The sequence below is a fragment of the Rhinatrema bivittatum genome, chromosome 18 (assembly GCF_901001135.1).
Source record: "Rhinatrema bivittatum chromosome 18, aRhiBiv1.1, whole genome shotgun sequence".
Classification (NCBI taxonomy): domain Eukaryota; kingdom Metazoa; phylum Chordata; class Amphibia; order Gymnophiona; family Rhinatrematidae; genus Rhinatrema; species Rhinatrema bivittatum.
In genome coordinates this window covers 51427476-51446098 of record NC_042632.1, presented here as the reverse complement: position 1 = coordinate 51446098, position 18623 = coordinate 51427476, and the positions used below count along the sequence as shown (strand labels likewise).

At 43.2% G+C, this 18623-nt stretch overlaps 1 protein-coding gene across 8 annotated transcripts in view; it reads right to left on the bottom strand.

Moving 5' to 3' along the window:
* The window catches only part of ARHGAP26 (Rho GTPase activating protein 26), a 357099-nt gene that overhangs the window by 99404 nt on the left and 239072 nt on the right, over window positions 1–18623 (bottom strand). For all 8 annotated transcript variants that reach the window (XM_029583880.1, XM_029583876.1, XM_029583877.1 and 5 more), the window contains 3 exons: window positions 12066–12153; window positions 10943–11001; window positions 8327–8432 (listed from right to left, as the gene is read on the bottom strand). In XM_029583880.1, coding sequence (XP_029439740.1) covers window positions 8327–8432; window positions 10943–11001; window positions 12066–12153 — 253 coding nt within the window. The remainder of the gene's footprint in view (window positions 1–8326; window positions 8433–10942; window positions 11002–12065; window positions 12154–18623) is intronic.

The window sequence follows — 18623 nt, the reverse complement described above, 5'->3', positions numbered from 1 at the left end:
AGGGCTGCAAACCATGATATCCCTAATGAAATATGCATGAGAAAGACTTCCATACAACTGAGGCAGCATGCATGCAAATCTATCGACACATATTAGGGATATCCTAAAGACCTGACCAATTTGTCACCCTCTAGGACCAGTGGTTCCAACCCCTGCCAGGAATCAACAACTAGGTAAAGCCAGAAATGATTGAGACTGACTGCCATGGAAAAGGACTTTTAAAATCTTAGCTGGCATTGTCACTTATGATGCTTTATTACTGTACTGTTATACATTTCTTCCAATTCTAATATTATTCTGAATTTTTACAGTGAGGACAATCAGCATTCTATGTAGCACCTTCAGTACCCCGCTGTTTATTAACTGATCATTTTCCCTATAGCCCAGTCACTGTAATTCGGTAGGAAAGGGATCATTTTCTCTGCAACTAGTCACTCCAATGCCATATCATGCTATTATCTTCCCTGTGGCGGTCTCCGTGCCACTGTACCAAGTTATTTCACCTCCATAGCCTGAAATTATAATCCTGCATTGTACTAATTCGTGCTGCAGCGAAACGAAATATGAGGACAACGGCAGACTCCCACCATACACTGAAAGTGATGCAGAATTGCTTTTCATGAGAGTCCTTTGGCCAATGAAGGAATAATCCCGGGCACCTGGCTGCACGGGCACCTACATTTTGCTTCTTGGCGCCTGCTGTCTGCAAACGGTATAGCTCCTGCAGCTAGGCCGTGGAGAGGAAGAGCTGCCACAGTGAGGCCCAGAGAGTTTGGGAGACAAGGTAAGATGAAGCTCCCAAAAAATAAACAAAAATAAGTATAAGGCAACAGACTAAAGGATAAGAAAAATAATAAAGCAAAAAAAGGTGATAAAACAGAATCAACTGCAAAAACACAAATCATATTTTCCCCTGGCTCCTTAAATTTTTGGCTGGCTCACGAGTTTTCTAAACAATTTGCCACCCATTTATAACTCTATTGTATTTCTACTTGCATGTGTGCATTGGATTCTCTCAGCACAAATCGATTATAGCTATTCCGATTTCTCATGTGAAGAAAGCAAAAAACTGGTAGTGCGATAGTTTACTGGATAAACATTTGAGCAAGGAATATTGGTTACCTTGTAAACCACATTTCTTTGGGAGCAGATCTGAAAACCACTGGCACAAGACTTCCGTTCTGTGACACTTTCCAAGTAAATATTTCATTCCTACCCAAGTCTTACTCTCTACAACAGGGATGGCGAACTCCAGTCCTCGAGGGCCGCGAACAGGCCAGGTTTTCAGGATATGCACAATGAATATGCATGAGATAGATTTGCATCCAATGGAGGCAGGGCATGCAGATCTATCTCATGCATATTCATTGTGGATATCCTGAAAACCTGGCCCTCGAGGACTGGAGTTCGCCATCCCTGCTCTAGAATAAAAAATATATATATATTGACCTTGCACTTCTTTCAAACATATTTCACTGACAATCCTGGTCTCATCTGTAGTTTCCTTTGCGATGGGTGAAATCTCCCTGTATCAAATCTGGAAAGCCATTGAGCCTGAGTTTATTTGAATAAAACTCATATTTTCGAGTGGAATCCCCTCCCCTCACATACACATAACACACCCTTTTCTGGATCCTCCTCAGGTGACCTTCCAACTGGCAGTACCTAAATGAAGACCTCAGTTTGGTAGAGAAGGGTGCAAGACATTTCTTAAATGGGCTCAACAAAGTCAAGAGGCCAATATGTGCACTCGAGATCAATTCATCTGTGGGAGGATGCTATAGGACCGGGGGGACGGACTCCCAGGCTACTGTAGCCCAAAAATAGCATATCCACAGGCCGAGTATTATTCTTGTATCAGGCCTGTCACTCCCCACCAGCTGCACCCAAGGCAAAGATAAAATCGGATATGTAAAGGAGGAAGGCGATAACACTGTTTTTTCATTTTCCTTTTAGATTTGGCAGTCAAATGAAATGTGAGGACAAGAGAGAGGAAGGAGGGAGAGAAAGGGCAAGATGTGGAGAGAGCGGTAGAAAGGGAGGAAGAGGGAGATAAAGGAAAGCGTCAGAGGCTCCAGTGACCCATTGGAAGTTTCCGGACCATTCTAAGCAAAGGTGGTTTTCAGAGCATTGTGCACAAATCAAGCAAATTAACATTTACCCCCCAAAGCAGCAACAGCACCACAAACAGCTGCCACGGGGATGAAATCAGACACAAATAGCAGCGTAATCATTTGCCCAACCTCAAAAATAATTTTATTTTTTTTTAAATGGGCCTAGAAGTAAATCTGAATGTCCGCTTCTACTCTCCCAAGCGGGCAAGCCTTGGGATAATCAAGGCAAGGATTTCTGCATCTCATTTCCCTCTGAGAGACTCTGCTGGAGACAACTCTTCCCTTCCCGTGCCGATCCCCTTGGTCTATCACGACATCCAGAGGGGTTTAAGAGTGCGATCACTAGTTAACATTAGGCCAACGAGCAGTTTAATAAGCTTCATAAGGAATTTCTTTTCATTTTGCCTAGCATGACTAAGGCTATCCTCCACAGATCGATCTGTTCTTTTAACTATATTTCAAGGTCACGTATGATGCACTGCAGCCTCTCCAAGAGAAGGACGTATAGAGAGCTGTAAATATTGGTGCTCGGTGATTTAAAAAATCGATACGTTTTATGACCATGTGGCTCCTGTAAATGTTTGGGGGTTTTGTTTTACATAAAGGTGCAAATCTCGAACACAGGTGTTAATAAAATAGATTTGAAAAGTAGACTCAGGAGGAGACTAGAGTGTGAATTAGAGTGACGAGGCTTTTGAACTGGGACACTGCGATGTTGTCCCCAGCTGGCTGCTCCAGGACCAAACCGTGGGAGGACTTGGTGGTTTATCCAGTGCCTTGCAGGCAGGCTGCCACGAGGCAATAATCATCAACAGAGCGAACAAGTTCATCCCTGAAGAGTAAATCTGAGCCACCTCAGCTGGGAGAAGTGAAGGGGGAAAGCTTCCCATTCTACGCAAAATAATCTATGAGGAAAGAAACGACTTCGGTTTCCAATCTGGTCAGCCTGACAATTTCCACCAGCACGGCAATCCACATCACAATAAAAGCAGAGCAGCAAAAACAGCCTCTCCAGTTCTAAACCTGTAACCTCCCTTCCTCATCCTTCCCCTCCTTTTTATCTTTTTGAGCTCCTGACCTGAATGCATTTCATTAAACCGTTCCTGGAACACCAATTACTCATTTTCCTCAGAAAAATAACAAAAAAAACTCAGAAAATTCGTGAGGAGTTACTGGAATATAAAAAAAAAAAAAAAAAAAAAGGCCGAGCAATCCAAAATCACCACATTTAGCAGTGTCACAGATAAGTGACGAGTGCACAGACTTAGTCACTTTGCAGTGCTATTATGGGTACAATCCCACAGCTCCGCAACGGTCGGCGAACGCAAGCCACGAACCATTTCCTCGACGACGTAGAGAGCATGGGATGAGACGACTTTATCGAGCGTGACCTCCAAACTACTAGAGGGCAAGAGAACGATTCTGCGGATGTAGGCAGCTCCGATCACAGAACAACTCCACATGCTTTACTGACTGGGGGGGGGGGGGGTGGAAGAGGAGAAAAGGTTTTTGATTTTGTTTTTTTTTAACACTGCGGGTAACTTATGCGGCAGCTACGCCTATAACCAATGCCAATCTCCAAAGCAAAGCTATGCGCGTACGCCCACAAACTCAAGTTGCAGAAAGCAATGCCCGCTCTTTGCAGGGTGTAATTCGTGCACGTTATTCTACGCCTATACATTTTTTTGTCATGAAAATTATATGCCTGAATCCAAACTCTACCTCCCAGAACGCCCATTTTCCGTGTGCACAAACGTGTGCGCAAAATCAGGTCACGCACACACTTTTATGCACACAAACTCCAGGCACTTTTTTTTTTTTTTTTTTTAACAGCTTTTGAAAATTCCCCAGTTGTTGCAAGAGGTAGTGGTTTTGAGGGGGGGCGGGGGGAGTGAGTATTTATTATTATACCATGGGATACAAAAAAATCCATTCTGGAAGCACTCTACTACACAAATTCCATTACCTGCAGGATTGAAAAGTGGTAATATCCCGAGAAGAGGGGAAAAAAATGTTTATCTAAAATGTAAGAAAAGTAGTATATGTTTTATAACAAAAACTATGGATTTCTGGCCTAGAAAAGCCCATTTTTTTGTCCACATTTATTAGACTGATACTTTATTTTACTTTATTTTTTACCTGGAAGAAAATGAATTTTCAAAGTGATTGCCAGGCTGCTTGCTGGAACATCTTCAGAAAACTATGCTAAAGCCAGGAAAATTCTTCAGAGGGTTTCAGGACATCAGAACCTGCTACCCAGGATCCTTTGCGCAAAAAAAAAAAAAAGCAGCTCTGGAGAATGAGATAAAGCAGCACGGTACAGCAATCTCGCCAATGCCACGTGATGGATCACCATTTCAATTAACTCACGCTGCTGTGGTGTCTAATTTTTAAAAAATTAAATAGCATATTCAACTGCGAAAGAGACATCCTAGGCTTTACTGCGGTTTTAGCAGTTTTCTTTTGGTTATTTTTCTCCCTGCTCCCTTTGTGAGATAAGGGGAGTGGGGTGGGGTTTGAGGTTTAAACGTGGAGAGGACATGCAGTATAGTTTATGGGTATACTGCAATGCACTCCACAGCTTTTGGATTCTAATTTGCACTGATTATGGTATTATGCTGTTTATTTTATTTTATTTGTATTTATATTCCAAAGTGGATTACATTCAGGTACTGTGGGTATTTTATAATGTTGTATTGTTTTTAATGACCATGTATTGACTATTCAGCCCTTGTGGTGGGGGGGCAGAGCGGAGGGTTTGACCAGGCTGCTTGGTGGTTGGAGTTTTTATATATTGCTTTCAATCAGTCCTGCAAGCCTTGGTCCTTAACAAGACCGGACTATTGAAACTCCCTTCTGTTATGTGTTCCAGCGATACCATGAGAACACTTCAGATGGCGCAGAAGAGCATGGCCGGGATATTAACAGGCACTGATCTCCGCAAACATATCACGCGGGCTTTACAATCTTTATATCGGCTGCCGATCTTGTGCTGCATCAAATATAAGAGTTTGTTATTGGTGCATAAATTATTGTACACCACCCACATATGGATCAACACTATTTTGCTTTTCTGTGTGCCATATCACTCACTTCGGTCATCCGATGTCAGCCTCCTGCAAGCTCCGTATTTTCAAACGATCCATCTTGACAAAGCCAAGGAATGAATCTTGACAGGGGCAGGCCCGACACTATGGAACACACTTCCAGAATACATCAGAACCATTATGCCCATTACCATCTTTAAAAAGTTCTAAAACCGTTTTTTTTTTTTAAGTAGGCTTTTGATGTGGCTGCTGGGATCTAGCTCACAAGGCAAGGAAAGCTGCAGGCTAGTTGTTATTTTACTGGTTAGTTTGGCTTAATCATCCTCAGGAATTTGGCAGAATGTATCAGACAGCAAGGTAAAGGAATCAGTTTTGGTTTTTACCTGTTTGATATACTGTTTTTTGTTTTGTTTTTTTTATTTATGATTGTACCAAGTTCAGAAATGAGCATAATACAATTTTTTAAATACATATTATGCTTTTAAATATATTTATGTATTTAGGTTGTATGTGATTGTGTATTTATGCACTTGATTTTACTTGCATTAATGTATTTGATTATTTACTTTTTTTGTTTGTTTGTTTGTTGTAAACTGCAATGGGAGGTCCTTTGATGAACCAGAATGGCAGTATATAAACTCCAGATTAGACTTCAGTATGGTATTTATTTATTTTATTTCACTTTTTTTTTTTCTATACCGAGCTTCATGGTTGAATACCATATCAGATCGGTTTACATCGAACGAGGGATAGAAACTTGTAACAAAAAACGGAACAATAAGTTATAATCAGAAAGAGAGCAAGAAAGTTACATTGAACAAGGACTATAAACTTGGAGGCTTTACAGCTTGGAAGTAAATAGAGTAAAAAAGGCCCGAGTAGGGCCATAACTTAAAATCAAAAGTCATAAGATAGTTTAATTGCGGAGGTATTGGATAAGAGGCATCTCACAAAGAAGGCATGGTTCCATGGCTCGTGAGTAGGATGGTAGATTATTGTGTGTCTGAAGGATCCAAGAAGGCTAGTCGGAACAGCCAAGTCTTAAGTTTTTTTTTAAAAGTTAGTAGGCATTGTTAGTTAGTTGGTAAGCAGTAAACCTTGGTGTCAGGTAACATGCGATCCTAAATTAGAGTTTTCTCAGATCCATAACCTCCTTCCTGAAGCAACCTCATTTGCAGTTAAATACAAACCTTTTCCATTGGAAAAAAATCAGCAGAATCAGGGGTCATGATTTAAACTCCAGGGATGAAGACTCAGAACCAATGTCAGGAAGTATTTCTTCATGGAGAGGGTGGTGGATGCCTGGAACGCCCTTCCGGAGGAAGTGGTGAAGACCAAAACTGTGAAGGATTTCAAAGGGGCGTGGGATAAACACTGTGGATCCATAAAGCCTGGAGGATAGGAATGAAGAGAAGAGGTATGGGGGTGGCTTGCGGGAATGATGGCTACTACCTGGTGATTAATACCCTTATTCAATAAACATTCACATGGTTAATGAGACTCCAACAATGCTCTATGCTTCATTGGCAAGAGGAAATGTGGAAAAGAGGATTTGCATTCAGGCAACAACCAACATTGCTCTATGCTTCAACGGCAAGAGGAAATGTGGAAAAGGGGATTTTATTCAGGCAACAACCAACAAGGTAGCACAGTCTGGGTAAACAAATAAATGTGGGAGTAGCTTGCTTGTTGCAGTGGTTACTACCCCGAACCAATGTAAGCCTGTTACTTCACTTGGAAAGCATATCCAGCGCAGCGCATTGCTTCAACGGCACGGGAATGAAGAAAAGAGGATTTATATTCAGACAACAACCAACAAGGACTGACTTGCACAGTCTGCGTAAACAAATAAGCATGGGAGTAGCTTGCTTATTGCGGCAGATACTACCCCTAACAAATTAAGCCTGATACTTTCCACGGACTTTACTGTATCGGCCCGTTTGTTTGCCAACTTTCAATGTGAATATAGACTGAGAAGGTCTTATAAATAACATTTATCTTTTAATCTCCCTTCTCAGAAAAAGCCACCACTGATAACATCTTCCAAAAATGGAACTTATCAACGCCATGATGTCAGTACCTGGAACTCGCCTACAACTGGCATTTTGTGCAAACATCAAAAAGATTGAGAAGAATCTTAAAAGGAATGTAAGTATGAAATTTATAAAAAGACATTTTGAGTATCAAACACTGTACAACCGAAAGCAAACATCTATTGTTCAGCATATTTTTTGGTCTTCGAATAGTTTGTTCCCAAAACATTAAGTCCTCTTGAAAACCCTTCCTGTACACAGAGCCTTGACAATGATGCAGAATGCCCCATCTCTGCATCCGGCCAAGACGCTGCAGGTGACCGACTGAGGTTTCGGCTCTACAAAAGGCACAAAAATGATCGAAGCTTTCTTCTTTCCTTCCAGGTGCACAACTACCAGTCACCTAGCGCCTCACTCATTATACGGGCACGTTTACCGACACGGGTACCTCTAGGATTCTGAAAAGCAGCTACAGGCCGCTATATTAATATCAGAGATGTACACGCTGGGGAAAGTTAAAGTTATCAGGAGACACTATGCTGTGGCTGAAGATTAGTACAGTGACTGTCCACTGAAAGTTGTGGAGGGAAAACCTTGAGTCTGCTTCAAGACTAGTTTATTTTTGGGCCCATCTGAACCCCAAATGTACCCCATTGTTAAAAACGGCGCACAACTTTTTTCAACTTGTTAAATTGACACAGATGGTTCTGTGAAATTTTTTCAGTCCCTGCTTTTTTTTTTTTTTCTACACCCCATGGTACATTGTGCTTATTTAAAACAAATTATATTACTGTTAAGAACTGCAGTAAACACAGAAAAGCATCATAAACACTGGTGATTCTTCCAGCTGCATTGAATCAAAGAGTTTTTACATGCAGAATCTAGACAAGTCAGAAAGCCCGGACTAATATTTATACAAGTCGTAAAAAAAAAACAGTTTCTATCTTTTCTTAGGAATTAAATGAGACATTTAAGAGTTTTTCATGCTTGTATCAATATTTATCTTTCAGTCAGTAGCTTTTGCTCTTGAGCTGCCAGACCTGGCAGAATAGGGTGAGAAGTGAAGTACTCCGAGAACTAGGAATGTGCCGAGGTGGTTTAAGAGAACAAAAAAAAAACGTTGTAAACCTACTTGGCCAGATGCTTCACGAGCAGATGCAACATCTGTCTGTTTTTCTCCGGCAGCCTGTGAATCAGGGCGTGGATCTCAGAGATTCGCGACTCCTGGTTCTCCAGTTCTGTAACGAGGGAGGCAGGAAGACAGCAAAGAATTCCATCAGCAGGAGACTGGGTTTCTGCTTCTGCCCATAGCTCGTCAGGACTCAAATGCAGAGCTGTGCAAACCATACCTCGCCATGCTGGCACACAAAGAACGTTGGTCAGACATTAAAAGCTTGCCCGGCTTCAACCACCCATTGATTCTGGAAATGTCTGCCACACACCTAAAATCTTCTACAACCTACCAGCACTCTATTATTTCTATAGCGCTACCAGACGTACGCAGTGCCAGTGCATCCCATTCCCTTCAGGAAAGCATGCATCATCTACGACTGCATTCGAACCTGAAACTAACAGAGGTGCTTCAATCCAACCAACTCCAGAAATTCTGAGCGCTTTCGCAAAGAAAGCTACGCACACAGGGGCTCGGAGACTGTAATATTCCCTAACGTATGTAGTGATTTCCTCTCTCCTCCCCCCACATACGTTATTTCCTATTTCTTGCTCCATTTATTCTATCCTTTTTCATTTCTCTTTGACCTTATCTCTACCTCGTGTTTTCTCCCGTCTACCCTTGTTTGCTATTTGTATTGTTTAGACTCAACTTGAGATGAAGATGCGTGGAAATCAGAGTCAGGCATTTGGGGGGGATTTAAGCGCCATTTCTGCTACCGACTCCCTGTGACCATGGACAAGTAACATCGCCACATGATGCCTCGGGTTACTCAAATAAAACACACAACAGCAGGCCTTGAGTTATGAGCTCTCAGAGAACGAAGACCCAACTGCGAGCGCTCAACTGATCTTGTATGATGTTGTGTACCGTAATATAATTTTATAAGCCATCGTTATCGTTACAGAAGGGTAGCAATTAACACTGTGCTAGTCAGAATGGTCTTGAATACTCAAAGACAGCCCCATAATCTAGCAGATGCCACACTGTGTCTACAAAGGCCTAAGGCTTCATTCACCTTCTTCTATTATTTTCTTTCAGGACACGACCTGTCTGCCATGAGAATCATTAATATTAAATGGCAGAAAGTATGAAATAATGAACCAAGAATGAATGCAGACTGCATGACAACCAGGCCATTTATGCCCTAGCAGCAAATAAATGTTCAAATCATGTCTACCTTCAGTTTGTAACCTGAGAGGAGCCCAGTTTTGACCTTTTTTTTTTAATTAGTAAGTACTCCGATTGCTAGGACATTACCCAAAGCCTTTCAGCACTGCTGTTTTCATTAGAACAATATTCATGGAACAGGAAAGAGACATTAATTGTCCTTAATCCTTTCTCCCTCTTTCTCTCCCTCCACCTCCCAAAAAAAAAACTCTTCCTCAAAGAACACCTTAACATCATCATAGAGAATCTACATAGTAATAGAACGGATGGCAGCAGATAAGAACCATTTGGCACACTTAATGCCCGGTTTCCCTGCCTAAGAATATTTCTGAGCTTTGCTGACGTTTCCTGTTGGTTGACCATGCCTCCTGTTTTTGGAAGCTCGATGAAGCTGTACCACCAATCTGTGCATATGTTGGTTTGCCTTCTCTCCTTTTGTGGCCCTCTAATGTTCTATAAAATTGCGTGCATGTGGTCTCTAAAGCTTAGTCCAGCGATCGGCACAGACTTCCCCTTCTTCTGCCTGCAGCTTCTTCCCTCCTGCCCTTACCACTGACAGTTGTATTTTCTCCTAAGCATGCTTAAATGCTCATGTTTTGATGGCAACTCCCTGTGCCGGTAGGCAATGCCAGGTTATCCACCACACTCTCAGCAAAGATAGGATTCTTCTTACTCCCTCCAACTTCAGATCATCCCTTATCCCTGAACTTCCTTTTTTTTTTTTTTTTTTAAGAAAACACTTCTAGGGACTCAAGCGCACTTCTTAAAGTTTCATCACAAAATACTATTTGTCTTGATTAAACCCTAGATTTATGGATCACATAGAAGTGACCACATACCCATGGTTTACTGCTGCTTAGTATAATACACGCAGGATTTACTCACCAACAAAACCCTTATTGCTCTTGCCCTTGCAACATCTTTGTTTCATCCACTGCTGCGAAACTGGGATCACAGCAACTGGCCATCCTTCTCCACTAGATTCCCGGAAGATTAAAAAGTCCACCAGCGCCCTCTTCTCTCTCACACATTTTCAGGGAAGACTCAGCAGCACATTAAAAGCCTTGAACATTTCTGCTTTTCTATGCAAAATAACGGATGGGAAATCATCTCCCGCGGGACCCCCAGCTGCAGCTAAGTTCTCCAAGAAGCATTGGGAAAAATAAAAACCGAAACCTAGTACCCTCTAAAACTATTTCTTAGCCAAATAAGCAGAGAGTGTCTAAACCTGAAGAACTATGGGTCTATTATCAGAAACCTCTTTCTATTGCCTTCTCTGCAGCTCTCCTCCGGTTCAAAATAAAATGCAACTTTAACAAAGCGCGTCTAGAGACGATCATCATGATTGTTGAAGCAGGGGCTCTTCAGCTACTAATTTCTATAAAGGGCACAGCAGAGAAAACTTACTTGCTGCTTTGATGAAACTTCTTTGAAACTGGTAAGTCATGAGAGGTCCAGGAAGCATTCTGCAAGAGCAGGAGAAACATTTAGATACAAGACGGTCACGGAAACACAGCTGGCACATTATCCTGATCTTTCCAGGCTCTACTCTTATCCACGGATTGCTACGGACCAGTGGCGCCATGGAGAGAGATCTGAAGACTTGACAGAAGGCTTCATTTGTTTTCTGGTATTAAGTTATTCAATTAGGAGATTATTTTTTTTTTTGGTGGGGGAGGGAGGGGGAAGAAGAGGTGCTACCCAGACTCAGCCAGGATTGTAAGTGTTGCACATTTAAAGAGAGTAAAGATTTGGGAGTCGCCAGAGACATGGTGGAAGGACTCGGGTGTGCCGCAATGTCTGCGTGATGGAGCTCTGGAGTAGAGGGGGGAGAGGGAAGGAGGAGGGGAGGAAAGACAGGAAGGCTCCACCACTATTGTGAAGATCCTTGCTGGCCAAAGAACGACGCTGAAGGTTGATCTCTGAGATTTCCCTCCAGCCCTCAAGGGTTTCAATCTTGCCTATGAATGCTGGCTTGGGCAGTAGGGGATTTCTAAAAAAGAGGAAAAAAGGAGGGGCTGGGAGGAGCAAATAGCATAAGAAAATTGCAGATTTTTATCCACTTTGGGACACAATACATTAAGGAGATTCAAATGAATGGATTCAAACAAACAGAAAGCACACAGGATAGAGAAGCACTGAAAAACTGGATGGGAAGAGACCTCCAGGGGTCATCAAGTTCACTTCTCTTGCTTCAGGCAGGACCCGCTAGACCCAAACCATCTCGGACAAAAAGGTTGTCCTCCATGGAGGGGCAGAACAGCTGCTCAACATCCTTACTGTAATTAATCCCCTCTATGGGATATTTGCTGTCACGTCACCCCAGAATAATCATCTTCCAGACTAAGTAAATGCATTTCTTTCAAACTATCTTCACAGTTGACATTAACTAGGCCACTAATCCTTGAAGTGGGCAGCCTTGAAACGTCGATTTACACGCATTAGTTCTTATGTAGCAACGTGAATGGCTTTGAAATTTGTCCTCTTATTGTACGTCTTTACGCCAAAAAAAAGAACTTTGCTCCCCTACCTCAGGTACGTCTTCAGCGCGCTGGTGATGGTCTTTATCTCCCACTCTGCGGTGACATCCGAATCATTTTCTGAAGGCACTCTGGACTCTGAGATTTTCCGAGGAGAAGAGAGAGAGAGAGAGAGAGAGAGACAGGCGGAGGGAAGAAACAAAAGGAACAGAGAAAAGCGGGAGAGAGGAGGGGGCAGGAGAGAGAAAGAGCAGGTGAGGAGGGAAAGATAGGAGGGAGGAAGGGGAAATGAGGGTGAGAGAGGGATGAAAGAAAGAGGGAATGAAGGATGGAGGGACGGGAAGAGAGAACAAGCGAGAGGGAGGAGAGAGGGAAAGAGCGAGAGAGAGGAAGGACAGGAAAGGGAAAGAGAGGAAAGGGTAAAGAGAGAAAACGTTTAAGAGAAAAAAGTGCAACATTAAATAAGAAATAAAATCTGGTCGGTTGCAATGACTCTGCTGCTTTTGTGTACTCAACAAAACAATTATCAGGTCATTACACACAACCTATGAAAAGTAGTTTTCATAACAGAAAGGTTAATTTAACATAGAAACATAGAAACATAGAAATGACGGCAGAAGAAGACCAAATGGCCCATCCAGTCTGCCCAGCAAGCTTCCCTCATTTCTTCTCCCATACTTATCTGTTTCTCTTAGCTCTTGGTTCTAATTCCCTTCCACCCCCGCCATTAATGTAGAGAGCGGTGGAGGAGCTGCATCCAAGTGAAATATCTAGCTTGATTAGTTAGAGGTAGTAGGAGTAGTAACCGCCGCAATAAGCAAGCTACACCCATGCTTATTTGTTTTTACCCAGATTATGTTATACAGCCCTTATTGGTTGTTTATCTTCTCCCCTGCTGTTGAAGCAGGGGAGAGGGAAAGAAATGGAAATGAATCAGGCCCCACTGAGGGAATCCTGTGCTCAGACGCCACGGCAGGGGACTGTCCAGCCACCAAAGCTCATGGGGGCAAACCTTGCGCCCGGTTTTCACAGGGAAAGCACGCGGCCACGTTCCCTTTGAAAACTGCCACAGCCACAGAACGCCTGCTTTTATCTGGGGTGCCAGGTGTAAGTCAGGTGCAACGTGCGGGGGATCTGTGGAAGGAATGGGAGATGGAAATCAAACTACAACAAAGGTCTTGGGAGCGAGGAAGAGCCAGCACAATCAGCTCAAAAGGATGGGCGCAGCCATTGAGTTGTTACCCCAGCTCGTTTTAGGGACTGCCTTCAGCAGCCTGATTGGGAGGATCCTGATCACTGACCCACGGATCCGTCTGGCAGCCATGCTCTCAGCTCCAGCCAAACTTGGTTTTTGGTTTTGTTTTTTTTTAAATATTTTCTCTAATGCTATTTACACATTTACATTCCAAGAATACACTTTGAATGAGAAAAGAAGCATGTGTGATGAGAAAAGAAAAGCAAAATACAAGCAATGCACAAAAGTACCGACCCCCATACACATAGCTTCTTTGCAGCTCCCAAAATATGGCAAGGGAGGAATCAGGGCCTCCGCTGCACCAGCGGAATATTTGCCCCCAGAAAAAATCCCAGCAGCATGGTCTAATAAAAAACTGCACCTTTCACCACTAATTCGTTTCAAAAAAAAAAGCTCAGCGCCAAGGGCAAGCAGGAACAAGAAAATGTTTTCTCTTCATTGATGTCACTTTTACACAAGCCTGGAAATACCCAGGTTTTACAGGCCAAGAATAGCTTCTCTCTAGGTCTAAAATAAAATTTTAGTATCCGGCCCCAGTGTGGCTCCAACGTAAAGGAGATCAGCACGGTCGCCCGTTCGGAGCAAGGCCAGGGTGAGGTTTTAGCATGTCCACAGACGGCTCTCGCTCTTTCCTCTCCAGCCATGACCCTGTCGCACTTCCTCGCCGGTAGATTGTAAATTCTAATGCTTGGGGGAGGGCTCGGGGATGGGGAATGCCTCTCCCGACAGGTTCAAAATCCCAAACAAATGTAGCTGCACCCAGGGGAGTGGTGCGTATAACGATAGACACCCCCGCCCCCTCCGCAAATACACTTCTGAGGGGAACTGTCCCTGAAATGAGTCTCCTAACAGTGCACCCAAACCTTTTACCTGTGAGACCCCAAATATAACAACCCTATTTTATTATTTCACGAACCTGGACAGCAGCATGGGAGCTGCACATAAAGGGTTAAACATAGACAGGTGTAAACATCTGGAAACAATCCAATGCAAACCAATGGAATCTATAGTGACAACCACTGGTTTGACAAGAATATACCCCCATTCGGGGGAATATACCCCCATTCGGGTGGGTTAACCCAGCCACCTGAGAAACCGCGTCTGATCTGGGCTAGGTGTTCTTCGTGGCTCGCTCACCAGCATCTCCTACAAGCCACCCAGATCTTTCACGGAACCTGTTTAAAAAGGATCGATTTTTTTTTTTTTTTTTTTATAAGCGGGATTTAAGAAATTTAAATACATAAACTCGCCTTCATGGGGGAAATTCTGCTGACAGAGTCCCTACCCTCAGTTACTACAGCCGACCTCATCAGGAAGGCAGAAGCACGTGGGCAACCGCCTCAGCGTCCAGGCCTCTGGACTCAACAAACGTGTCCATCTCCGGCTGGGGGAGAACACGCACGATTCCTCAGAGGCCAAACCGTGAGGCTCTGTGACCACAAACTTAAACAATGGTAGGTTGGCAGGGCTCTGGAGGTGCGGCAGGCTCCATTCTGTCTCCCCTTCCCAAAAACCAGCAAAGCACAAGTGCAATAATGATTGAAAAAAAAAAAAAGAAAGAGCAGGTGCCATCTTGGATCCTTCCACAGCTCCAGCCAACGTGGATATTGTCACTTGTGTTAAAAGCAAAGCAACACCATCTGCGAGAACCACTCGCATGCCCTCTCTCTAACAATTAATTACAATTCAGGTTACACGGGAGAGGATATTTTTTAATTCCCTAATCAGGCAAACAAAAACAAAAAAAACCTAACTGCATGCTAAATTCCCTGCATAAGAAAGGCTTTTGAGAACATTTATGGCTCTGCTAATTTTGTTTTAAACATTACGTTAAACTATGCTCCTTGCAAGTCCCGTTTTGATTTCACCACATTCACAGACTCTGCCTCAGCGGCAGTCTGTCCTTAGGCATTTTTAAGTGGCTTCAAGGCGACTGCAACCTCGGCCATGTGAATGGTTCATCAAAGTTCAGCATTTATTCAACCATTTACCGCGTTTAAGGCCTAACAGGTCAATCAACATTTTGGGCCTTAACAACAACTTAAAAAAAAAAAAAAAAAAGCAGTAACAAATCAAGTGAAGGGGAGTCCAAACTTTTGCACATGCCATTTTCATGGTTTTATTATTTTCAATCTGTTAAAATCAGAAATAAGCAAAAATTTTACATTTAAAATTGCAGAAAGATATTGTATTTAACTTTTCTACTATGTAGCGTTGTGTCAGCTTCTGCTCACTTGGAGATTCATTAAAACGTTGTGATGAGACTCATCGTTTACCCAGTAAGGAAAACCCGGACTGGATTACCCCAGGGAGAGCCAGAGGCAAATTCAGACAGCAGGAAACTACATGTCCCAGGCTCTTAGAGCCTCTGACAGACATAGAAAAGGACCCTGCGGCCCATCCAGTCTGCCCAGCAAGCTCCCACAGTTATCAGTCACTCAGACGGCCAAGGTCAGGGCTCTTGTTGGTTACTGTTTGAGTCCAATTTCCTTTCCCCCGCTGCCGTTGAAGCAGAGAGCAATGTTCGAATTGCATCAAAAGTGCAGTATCAGGATTTTTGGTTAAGGGTAGTAACTGCCGCATCAAGCAAGTTACCCCCATGCTTATTTGTTTTCCCAGACTGAAAGTTCAGTGTCCTTGTTGGTTGCTGACTGAACTCAATTCCGCTTTTCCCCCTGCCGAAGCAGGGAGCAATGAGGGGGTTGCATCAACACTATGAAGACTTATTTGTTAAGGGTAGTATCCACCACACCAGCAAGTTACCCCCACGCCTCTTACTTCATTCCCCTCCCCCTTGCCTTTAGAGATCCACAGTGTTTATCCCACAATCTTTCGAAATTTTGCACCATTTTTGTCTTCACCACCTCCTCCGGAAGGGCATTCCAGGCGTCCACCACCCTTCTCCGTGAAGAAATATTTCCTGACATTGATTCTGAGTCGTCGTCCCCGGAGTTTCATTTCGTGACCCCTAGTTCTTTTGGATTCTCTCCAGCAGAAAAAAAGTTTGTTGTTGATTGTTCATCGTTCTCACAAATCCCTTCAAAAGATTTCCATACGGGTTTGATATGGACTGCGTCTTCCCGAAATTGGGTTGAATATCAGCTTGAGAGGCATCATCTGAGAGCATTTGAACGTGATGAGGGCAAGGTAGCGAGTTCTTTTGTGGATAAAGTGAACGAGCATTCCTTGTAGCACTTTTGAGAATACGATTGACAGTTTATAGACTGCGTCTCCCCATAAATTGGGATAATATCAGACTGGAAAGCATTTGAGAGTGCGGAGCACTATGGAATGGGTCTTCTTGACGATGAAATGAATAAAGGTTTCCATAAGTTCCTCTGAGAATGTGAATGACAGCTCCATTAGTTACACCACTATTGGGAACAATTCTGAGACACTATTAAAGAATTCAAGAGGTCTGCGATGATTAGAAAAAGAAATTCGATTCATCAGTGAAAGAACTATTGTCGGACAGTTGTGGATACTTGATGCCTCTGGACTGTGTTCTTTTTGAGTAATTCACAGAACCATCTACATTGCTTTTTTTTTTATAGTGGATTTTACGATGATATTTTTTTATTTTAAAGGGGAATGATGTATAATATGGGAGGTGATAAATATTGTTGTTAAATGATTGTGTGGTAAAATGGAGTTATGAAGAATCTTTGAGTGTAATATAATTTGTAAAGAAATGTGTAAAATACATCCAGTGATTATAGATCCTTTACAGTTATAATTATAGACTGTTCTTTACTGTAGCTGTGTATTTGATAAAAAGAGAACATGAGACCAGGTGCAAGTTTAGGTAGCTTTAGCTGTGGTGCCCTGGCACCTGCAGGAAGGGAGAAACGTTGCCCCAGGGGATAATTACAAGGTGAAACACGGTTCCTCAGCAAATGATGGCAAGGGGGAATATTCATTAAACCAGTCTTTTTTTTGTCACTGTTTGGTGACTTATTTCTCAGAGCTGCCACAGGCGGAGCTCTGTCAAGGTGGACTATTTACTAAGCCTCATGGTTCGCTTCTCCGCCTGGACCACAAAGACGCTGTTGCTGGAGAGTCCTGCAAAGGGGAAACTGCTTACAAAAGTGTGGGATGCCTACAGCCAAGGTTCAGATCTACGCCAGGTGACTACCTCGGGGCAACATAAAATTTGACCAGGATTGCCTAAATTTTTGCATTCAAGTGTAAGGGTCCCTCAGCCACAGCAGCTCATTGAAGTGTTGGAATTGTGTCTGGGCAGCAGGATAGAGGAGAAAGAGAAAAGGCCACCTGTTGTGAGCGTTGGCTCTTTAAAGTCCAGCCAGTCCCGGTGTTGTATTATCTAAGACTGGCAAGTAGCCAAAATAGGCATCGCTGACCCATAGGGAGGCAGAAAGGAAGATAAATACAGTAATAATGGAGATGACCTAAAAGGAATAAAAAAGGTGAAGGCAAAAGGAAAAATATGTATTGTTGTATTTATTTAAAACAATTTATAACCCGCCTTAGTCAATGCTTAAGGCAAAGTATATCCAAAACAAACAAATAAATCATTAAAACGAATACACACAATAAAACGTATACACCAGGGATGGCCAACTCCGGTCCTCAAAATTCACCAACAGACCAGGTTTTCAGGGTCTCCACAATGAATATGAATGAGACAGATTTGTATACAATGGAGGCAGTGCATGCAAATCTCTCTCATGCATATTCATTGTGGATACCAGGCCTGTTTGTGGCTCTCAGGGACCGGAGTTGGCCTCCCCTGTTATGCACAGTCATCTGCTTGCCAGATATCGAGACTAGAAAAGGCAAACGAAGCCAAAGAGGAATTCAAGAGGTTAAGCCTCAGTTTCCAACACCTGCCTGAACAAGTGCTCTTCGGTTGCTTCCAGGAAGTTGTCACGCAAGCTTTCCAGGAGCGCATTCCGCATGATGGTTCCTGGCACTGAGAATGCCCTCCCACGAGTTTTGGATAGATGGACAAGACGTAGCCAGGGGACTTCAAGACCACCAAACGTGCTGCCTGTAATGTACGAATGGGGCTCCAACAGCATGAGACAGCACAGGGCAAGAGTGAGCCGTTACGATGTGATCTACTCGCCTCGAGCTGCAGCCCTTCCGTGCAAAAACTCTGAATGATCTTACATTACAGAATAATCTGCAAAGAATTGGGTCATTGTTTTAAAAAAAAAAAAAAAAATGAAGCTGCCTTCAGGTGCTCCCAACCCAGTTCCCGCTTACACCTTCTCGCCACCCAGTGGCACGGGATCATCCAAAACCCAGCCCCGCTCTCTTCTACGTGCTCTCCCCCAGCAAGTGCCACAACCCCCTCCCCCCGGTCTAATACGCGCTGCCGCGGAGAGCT